General features: G+C 36.0%; 4 protein-coding genes across 9 annotated transcripts; 3 read left to right on the forward strand and 1 right to left on the reverse strand.

Moving 5' to 3' along the window:
• The first annotated feature begins 410 nt into the window (after positions 1-410).
• On the forward strand, positions 411-2,747 carry LOC100871697 (uncharacterized). Of its 4 annotated transcripts, none has more exons than XM_003694951.4 (7): positions 411-728; positions 1,215-1,449; positions 1,555-1,687; positions 1,760-1,980; positions 2,040-2,186; positions 2,282-2,458; positions 2,571-2,747. In XM_003694951.4, exons 1-7 carry the CDS (start codon positions 713-715, stop codon positions 2,677-2,679), a joined length of 1,038 nt encoding a protein of 345 aa, XP_003694999.2. In that variant the 5' UTR covers positions 411-712; the 3' UTR covers positions 2,680-2,747. The 4 variants fall into 4 exon arrangements, with proteins under 4 accessions (XP_003694999.2, XP_086765359.1, XP_012343834.1 ...); XM_086909233.1 differs by having other exon boundaries at positions 2,285-2,458; XM_012488380.3 differs by having other exon boundaries at positions 433-728; positions 1,215-1,470.
• LOC147657528 (uncharacterized) lies at positions 2,677-4,090 on the reverse strand. The gene is made up of 4 exons (XM_086909236.1): positions 3,734-4,090; positions 3,278-3,613; positions 3,053-3,206; positions 2,677-2,912 (listed from the first exon to the last, which is right to left on the reverse strand). The coding sequence occupies exons 1-4, from the start codon at positions 3,770-3,772 to the stop codon at positions 2,851-2,853; spliced, it is 591 nt and encodes a 196-aa protein (XP_086765362.1). The 5' UTR covers positions 3,773-4,090; the 3' UTR covers positions 2,677-2,850.
• On the forward strand, positions 3,411-5,630 carry LOC147657529 (uncharacterized). 2 transcript variants are annotated; one of them, XM_086909237.1, is made up of 5 exons: positions 3,411-4,113; positions 4,596-4,682; positions 4,911-4,995; positions 5,143-5,234; positions 5,307-5,630. In XM_086909237.1, the coding sequence occupies exons 1-5, from the start codon at positions 4,048-4,050 to the stop codon at positions 5,502-5,504; spliced, it is 528 nt and encodes a 175-aa protein (XP_086765363.1). In that variant the 5' UTR covers positions 3,411-4,047; the 3' UTR covers positions 5,505-5,630. The 2 variants fall into 2 exon arrangements, with proteins under 2 accessions (XP_086765363.1, XP_086765364.1); XM_086909238.1 differs by lacking the exon at positions 3,411-4,113 and adding an exon at positions 4,150-4,514.
• On the forward strand, positions 5,542-7,278 carry LOC147657530 (uncharacterized). 2 transcript variants are annotated; one of them, XM_086909235.1, is made up of 5 exons: positions 5,681-5,914; positions 5,980-6,121; positions 6,363-6,596; positions 6,691-6,862; positions 6,944-7,278. In XM_086909235.1, the coding sequence occupies exons 1-5, from the start codon at positions 5,789-5,791 to the stop codon at positions 7,011-7,013; spliced, it is 744 nt and encodes a 247-aa protein (XP_086765361.1). In that variant the 5' UTR covers positions 5,681-5,788; the 3' UTR covers positions 7,014-7,278. The 2 variants fall into 2 exon arrangements, with proteins under 2 accessions (XP_086765360.1, XP_086765361.1); XM_086909234.1 differs by having other exon boundaries at positions 5,542-5,914; positions 6,691-7,278.
• The last annotated feature ends 553 nt before the right edge of the window (positions 7,279-7,831 follow it).

The following is a 7,831-nucleotide window of genomic DNA, read 5'->3' on the forward strand; positions in this document are numbered from 1 at the left end:
CTCTAGAGACAAACGTTCTTGGATACGATTCTTTCGATATTTGTAAATATCGTTCATTATATGAATTTCGTTGATAAATTTTCACACAGTGTATATAACTTGAACTTTTCCTTTTCGCCTCTTTGATCTTCGTTGGAATACACATAATATACATTCGCGAAATTATATTCGTTTGAAGAAACGATTCTACGGGTTAACGGTTAAAAATATTTATCAAGTTACAAACGAGTGGAGCAATTAAATTTCAACTCGAGATTCCTCGTCGTACTAACTTTCGCGTTCGTTTTGGCCTTAAGATATGTATATATATATATATATATATATATATATATATATATATATATGCGCGCGCGTGTGTACTATTTTCTTATTTACAAAAATAGAATAGGATGAATTGTGAGTTTCGCATATGACGATCGAGTTCGATGTATCGAGAAACAAGCGAGCGATATTTAAACGATAACCTTCGTCGGCGATTCTACCACGCGAATATTCCCATTTCGCGTGATTTCGTCGGTCAAAACGCGTTTCGATGCTCCACTTTGAACATTATGCCAACGGTACGACGTAGCCCACCTCCGTAATCTGGCAATTCGTCGTGACTCAATTTAAATGCGGCCAATTATTGCGAAATGCTGAGTTGGCGAACGGAACTAACTGCATAAACGGCCGAAGACGAGAACGACGTTAACAGTGTGAAAGTATCGACATTATGCCGTACACGAAGGGTAAGTGAAGAAGATTGAAAACTCGTTGTGATATACTCCACTTTCCCGTTCACCCCCCTTTTCGTTCCACTCCTCCAATTTTCTCAATTCACCGCGAGAAACGGGCGCCGGATCCGATCTCGAGACGATTTCGAACTTCATCGCGAGTTGAAAAGAAAAAACGATAATTGACATTGAATGGAAATTGTGCATTTGGTATTAATATTTCTTTGTCGATCGTGTGCACGATCATTGTCATGTTTTTTCTTTCTTTTTTTTTTTTTTAATTTACACAATTTAGAAAAAGAAGTTTTCTTTCTCTTTTAACTTAAACACACGAAATTAAAAATTGAAATTCTTGTATCGCGCGAAAATATGCGTTATCGATGATGAAAGATATCTCTGTTCTCGTCGAATCGAGTTAATTAAAAGAAAAAAAAACCTGAAAAAAATCTAACGAATCCGTGTAACGCTTCATATCGCCGAATTTATCGAAAAACTGTACAGATCCCTTTGGAGAAGACGTTTCACTTCTCTACCCGGACAATAATGGCGACAAGTTTGCCAGATTCACAGACCTACCGATCGAGACACCGATAATCAAAGGCGTAGTGAACCAACTACGAAAATGGCCAGCAGACCTATTCTTCGCGTTCCTGGCAGCTTGTCTGATCATAGGGAGCGTGGTGTTCTTGATCTTCGTCACGGTGGCCATTTGCGTGCCCACCGTTGTCGGTAACAGGTGTCCACGAAAACGACTTTCGTATGCAAAACGAAATGTTCTCGTTGAACGTCCTCGTTCGAGTCAAAATTCTTCTAACCGTTCGATTAAACGTCTTTCTTTTAGACTCGAAGATATATCAATCCTAGAAGTTGGAGCATCGTCCAACGCGTATTTTATCAAACTGGATAACCAGAACTGGTCTACGACCGATTATTGTTACATCGAGACCGCGGCTAGAAAGCATCCAGAGTTCAATGTATCGAAATTTCAAAATTCCTTTCTATCCGTAGAGCGAGAGGTATATAATTCTCGAATTTATATACCGTAGATATATCTGATAAATTTGATGAGGGACGAGACGACTAATAATAAGGAAAGCTCGAATCGTTCGAGCATCGATAGAACGAAGCTGGAATCCAGATCGAACGACTCGAATAATTATCCCCGTTCCCCGACACTGAGTGCAGAGGATAGGCTTAGGCAACGATTGGTAGTTGGAAACGGAAACATAAGGAACATCAACGTGTCGATCGAGAAATTCTTCAAAGGGTGAGTCGAAAAATACCTGTTACGATTTCATTCTCCCGAACATTTTATTTTCTTCCCAGTTCGAAGCTTGCGAAAGTTGCGAAAAAATTGGGCGACGAAGTTCTGGAGATCGCTGCCAAGGCGCAATTGCTTTGGAGCGTTCCTGGCGTTGCGCTTAAACCGAATATGTTCTGCAGTTTAGACTACGTGAAAAGCTTCCTTTGCAAGTGAGAGGGAAATTCGAAATAACTAATCGCGACGATTGTTCGCCATATTCTCAATTTCCCGTTTTTTTTTTTTTTTCTCCGTTTTTTTCTCCTAGTAGCAACAAAGAAGAATGTTTGCCGGACAAACTAGCAACCATCGAGCCAGAAAACGATATACAATTGACCGGGGTACCGTGTCAAGCTTTCATGGGATTCGTTGTCCAAGAAATATCGAAAAATCATCACAACGGAAAAAATACGTTGAGAGAAGCTGTGGAAAAATATTGTCCAAGGTAGATTTCCAACGATTTTGAGGATCGATTAAAAATGCGATTAAAAGGAAATATTGGCTAATCGCATAATTAAAAAATAATATATATATATATATAATATCTCTCTATCTAGGTTATATTACTGTCCCGAAATTCGGATTCTCAACTCGAGACCAAAGTGTCCGACGGATGCTTTGAACTGTCCTACAGTTTATTCGAGTATACTGATGCATCTCACGTGACGACTGATATATGTATTTTATTACGAAACTGTACACACGTAGCTGATAAAATATAATTTTAAACGAAACGTTCTCGTCCACTCGTTTTCTTTTTTTTTTTTTCCTTTTCTTTTCTTTTCTTCTTCTCGCCTTTTCTTTTCTCTCAATCGTCGTCTTGATCGATCGAAAAGTTCATTTGAACGTTCTTTGCTCGTACAAGCGAAGGACGCCCAGCCACATCCAAATTTCTCCGACTAAAATTGGTAAAATTGAAAAAAATTCGTTCATCAATAATATCAACATATAACGTATACATACTTGAGTTAAGAGAAAGTTGAGGGGCAAAATGAAGAGAGAGATTATATAGATATTTCGATGATTGGTGAAAACGTACGTATTAGCAGAATCGTTCCTAACGTGTAAGACAAGGCTGTTACGAATGGGAAATGAGAGAAAAATAGCCAAATCGCGACAATGGCACCGCTGATGCTGCAAACCAGATCGGCCAGATAAAGCACTATAGATGGGATGCTCCAGCGTGGATTTTTCTGCAATAATTAACGATTGGATACAGATTTTTACCCGATTGGATTTCGTTATGTCTCGTATTTTGTCGTACCGAGATCAAAGAGTAAGCGAGCATGCCGATCGCCAGGAAGGAAACGATCGCGTAGGGCGTGGAATAACCTAAGCTCAACGTGACCACGGCCTTATGGGCGTAACCCTCGGTGATTTCGCCGCTTTCCAAGATACTGTACTCCGTTCGACCGTAACGAACGCTGTGATAACTCAAAAGCAACATACATACGGATAACAATAGAGCTTGAAAGATTTTCAATATCTCACTTTCGGAGCCCTTCGCGATATCCTCTTTCGCCTTCGCCTTCCCCGTCGAGAGTTCCTCTTGTTCCGTGATCTTGAATTTTCTCGTTGCAAATTCATCGCGATCGTTCGTCTGGAAAACGACGAGCGACGATCCGATCGATTTAAACCGAGCGATCAGAACAATCTCGGACGAGGGGGATTACTTTTCCCGCGGGATGAGGAAGGAGGGGAGGGGAGGGGAGGGACTTACTTCCTCGCTCGTCGCCGATTCAATTTTATCGGGATACATGTTAACGGTGCGATAATTTTCGTTCGTTTTTTTCCGTTCCGATCTGGAGATGGAAAGAGACTACAGGCTAGACTCCTTGAAGTGAAACGCGCAATGTCCACAACGTTATTCAAATTGTTCATAGAGGAAAGATTATTGAATGGAAATTATAAGGTGTAAACTGTGTATAACCTTGGAAGGAGGAAAATTTTCGGCGGATATATTTTCGGGCGGGGAAAATTTGCCCGGGGAAATTAACTCGCGGCTATGAGAATTCAACGAGGGCCGATTGGAGCATGGCACGTCGTCGCAAACGTTCCGTATTTTCCAGTCTGAAAACGGTGCTCGCAAACAAAAATTCGGTGAGTATGCGAACGCGCGCACACACACACACACACACACACACACACACGTGTCCTCGCCCCGCGTGTTCAACGCCGTTAACGTTCGTCACCGTTACTCGAATGAGATAATATATGCTTATATGTATATATATATACACGTATGTATATATATATATATATATATATATATGAATGATATCGAATCGTAAGGGAGCTTTCTCGAAACAATTACGAATTGTCGAAATTAAGACGTATCACGTGGTCTAAGCTTGCATGTACGTTTGGCGAGGAAATACGAGGCTTGATCATCGTCATCATCGTTCTCTTGTTGGTTAAATTCGAGGTAAAAATTTCGAGGGGGATAAACTATGAAATTTCGATGTAGGCGAAAGATAAACGAACCTAGCGGAGTATCCTTAGTTAGTAATTTAAGAATTTTATATATAAACGAGAGGGAGGCGATATTGGGAAATTGGATGATTGACTTGATGATTTTTCAGCAAATTGGACAACTGGCGTGCACACTATGCGACCATTACATCATGGGAAACTCGATCTACGTGATCATACTCGGCCTCATTGGGACCGTTAGTCGATCGTAATATTCCTTAATTGTTTCTGCATAATAGAACACCAGAGTTCGCGAATCCGTTTCATCTGTCAAACGATGAAGATGAGGATTCGAGAATTTGTCAAATTATTAATATCGCGATTCATCGAGAGAATTTTCGATCTCTCCTCAATCTTTGTTATATAAGTATAATAATATGGAGAGGGGAAATTTCTATTTGATAAAAATTTGTTTAATTCGATAGATGATTACAGCGTTCGATATCGTCAGAATAATTAATTGCAAGCTACCGATCAGATCACCCTCGCAAACGAGAAACAACGACACCGGTACGTTAATAATAGTTTCGGATTAGAGAGAGAGAGAGAGAGAGAGAGAGAGAGAGAGAGAGAGAGAGAGAGAGAGAGAGAGAGAGAGAGAGAACTAAAAAAAAAAGAAAAGAAATAATCGAATAAATTAATTCTTCTCCCCTTTAGTAGTCCCTTTGGACGTGGAGAGGGATCTAAAATTAATGACTTCGATTCTGGGAATAGAGCACTACACTTTAATCATGCTTGGTGCAATTACAGTGAGCGAATGATTCGAAGACGATTATCTTCGAGTTACGAACGTATTTTCGAATGTAATTATGATTTTGCAGGAATATCCGATGTTGCATACACCCTGGCTTTTGATGCAATTATGCGTGATTATCGTGGAACTCATCGTATTCTGCGTGAAAATGTTTTTGGATGGACTTCATCTAAAACGCGATGAAATTTTACTGGCTGTTCTGACCGTGCATAATTGGCTTCAAGTATTTTGTTTGTTTCACAGACAAGCTCGACAATCTCGTTGAACGTACAACGAAAGAAAAGAATGGAAATTAATTCTAGGGAAAAAAATATTCAGTTTAGTTGAAATTATTGTAAAATTTTGTAATACGTATAATAAAAAAAAAAAATCATACACGACGTACTTGAAATTGCAGTTTAATTGGAATATTATTTGGCAATTTCGTTTGTTTATTAATACAAGTTATATATATATATATGTATATAACTTGAAAAACACGTGGATATAATCTATCGATATAACCAAAAACTCGATTATGTATAAATAATTTAATGAAATTCAATTAAAATGCCATTAAAATTACAAAAAAATGTTAGCTATACTACTTGTACAGAGGGGAAAAACGAGAGCGATCGATATAACGAAAATTTTCTTAAGATACAGGCGAATACAAAAAATTTAAACGAAGATATAGTTGAGTATTACACTTCGTGTTAATGTTAATATTGCATTATGAAATATTGTCGTATTAAATTTAGGTAGAAGTACTGTATCTGGCATTGATGTGTTTCGTAATACATTGTTTAAGTTGCATTACTTTGGAAACCGGAGGTCGTTCTTCTTATGGAAATCCTGTGACCAAATCGGCGGCATTTAATGCTATTTTTCGGCGAACTTACAGTAAAAATATTTTAAATGATATACCGTTCGAAAATAAGAAGAATCATTAAAGAGTTTCGCCAATCTCTTTTCCTCCTATCTTCTTCATATTCTTAAATTATTAATTGTCAATTCATTCAGAAATACGAAATTTAAATATTTCAAATATAAATTTTTTTAAATTCGAATGTTCGGAATTTAAATTTTCTTAAACTCGAAATTTCAGATCTCATAAAATAAATTTTTTTTTTTCTTTTGACAGATCTGAAGATTATAATTCTTATAACGAACGTGATCACAGGACTGATAACTACGTTAATGATGATACTCGCTGATAAATACAACATTCCTTATCTATATTTACCATGGTTGGTGAATACTATGAAAGGGATGACTCTGTGCGAAGGACCGGCGCTTTTTAATATAGCTAATACACTCCTCTCTAACATTACTCTTCCTATTATAATCTTCGTACTCACGACATTTTTCCTATACGGTATAAAAATCCCATATGTTTATGTATTATCGTTATGCGAATTACAAATTATTGCAAATTTTTTTTATTAATTTTCGATATAACCGGATTTCAGTTGAAGAATTTTACATTTGGAGTAACATGTTTTTTAAGTTCCAGCATTGCTGGAAAAACTATCATAACGAGAAACATTCTATCATGGAAAAGACTAAGAAGAGATTATACGACATGCAACAAAACAAAAAATTGCTTTCTCAAGATAACATTGAAAACGAAGTAGATATTGGGTACAAAAAATTAAAATTTAAACAAAAACCTATCGAATTCTACAATGTCAATGATCGAATTTCCACCGATGTACGTTTAAGATCCGTGAAGAGTAGTACGTTCGACAACGGTAATTTTATTCGAAATCAATCGTTGGATATAACTGGATAATTAATTTCGGAAGAGAGAACTACAGCTATATAACTATTAAATCAATATTAACTTATATATACATTAGATTAAATTTTATTATATTTATTTTTCTCGTTTCTCATATGATCTCGATACTTTACAAATTCTTATTACGCATATTATGTACGAACAATAAAATTTTATATTTTATATTTAATGATATGATGAATTCCATATCTTATAATAATTATATAGTGAGAAATCACATTTGAATAAAAAATAAAACTGTACTACGAACAACGGACAGTGGCGTCTTAATTTTCTAGTGTGGAATATTCCTCGATATTTTCTATATTTTTATATCACTTGTTATCTATATCAAAAAAAGATTACGTAACTGATATATTTCGTGTACTTACCGATTCGTATCCAATAATCTCAATAATTTTCTTCCAAAATTTGCAGCACGATACAACACATCACTTCACACATGACGCACCACCAAAACTGCGCGAAATATTGGAAGATGCGCATTAATTTGAAAAATTTTCATTGCGCAGATTGCGAATATCGATGTACTTCAGTCGATTACGATTCTTTGTATACTATACACATAACTTTTTTTTATTTCTTTTAATCATAAATTATGCATTCTTGATTCAAAATTTAAAATTAAATATCTTTATAATAATCAACACGAAAGAAAATATAAATTTTAATTTTAAGATTTAAAATTTAATCATACCTTGATCGATATATCGAATTAGTTTTATCTCGATAATACGTTGTTTAGAAATAAATAAATTAATATATAATATTTTTATTTAAAATATAAAAAAAATAAAAAATTTTAAATA

The sequence above is a fragment of the Apis florea genome, unplaced genomic scaffold (genome assembly GCF_048593485.1).
Source record: "Apis florea isolate Af1SG1 unplaced genomic scaffold, ASM4859348v1 contig_3081_pilon, whole genome shotgun sequence".
Taxonomy (NCBI): domain Eukaryota; kingdom Metazoa; phylum Arthropoda; class Insecta; order Hymenoptera; family Apidae; genus Apis; species Apis florea.

What these genes read in the sequence shown, in the direction of transcription:
- LOC100871697 (XM_012488380.3), top strand. An exon ending in TGTCCACGAAAACGACTTTC is followed by an intron (nt 1,471 to 1,554) that starts GTATGCAAAACG and finishes TCTTTCTTTTAG; the next exon opens with ACTCGAAGATATATCAATCC. An exon ending in GAAAGCATCCAGAGTTCAAT is followed by an intron (nt 1,688 to 1,759) that starts GTATCGAAATTT and finishes TATATACCGTAG; the next exon opens with ATATATCTGATAAATTTGAT.
- LOC147657529 (XM_086909237.1), top strand. Translation starts at nt 4,048, where the DNA reads ATGGCACGTCGTCGCAAACGTTCCGTATTTTCCAGTCTGAAAACGGTG. An exon ending in TGCTCGCAAACAAAAATTCG is followed by an intron (nt 4,114 to 4,595) that starts GTGAGTATGCGA and finishes ATGATTTTTCAG; the next exon opens with CAAATTGGACAACTGGCGTG. An exon ending in TCATGCTTGGTGCAATTACA is followed by an intron (nt 5,235 to 5,306) that starts GTGAGCGAATGA and finishes ATGATTTTGCAG; the next exon opens with GAATATCCGATGTTGCATAC.
- LOC147657530 (XM_086909234.1), top strand. Translation starts at nt 5,789, where the DNA reads ATGCCATTAAAATTACAAAAAAATGTTAGCTATACTACTTGTACAGAG. An exon ending in TATTTTTCGGCGAACTTACA is followed by an intron (nt 6,122 to 6,362) that starts GTAAAAATATTT and finishes TTCTTTTGACAG; the next exon opens with ATCTGAAGATTATAATTCTT. An exon ending in CACGACATTTTTCCTATACG is followed by an intron (nt 6,597 to 6,690) that starts GTATAAAAATCC and finishes ACCGGATTTCAG; the next exon opens with TTGAAGAATTTTACATTTGG.
- LOC147657528 (XM_086909236.1), bottom strand. Translation starts at nt 3,772, where the DNA reads ATGTATCCCGATAAAATTGAATCGGCGACGAGCGAGGAA. An exon ending in AATCGGCGACGAGCGAGGAA is followed by an intron (nt 3,614 to 3,733) that starts GTAAGTCCCTCC and finishes GTCGTTTTCCAG; the next exon opens with ACGAACGATCGCGATGAATT. An exon ending in AGGAACGATTCTGCTAATAC is followed by an intron (nt 2,913 to 3,052) that starts GTACGTTTTCAC and finishes TACCAATTTTAG; the next exon opens with TCGGAGAAATTTGGATGTGG.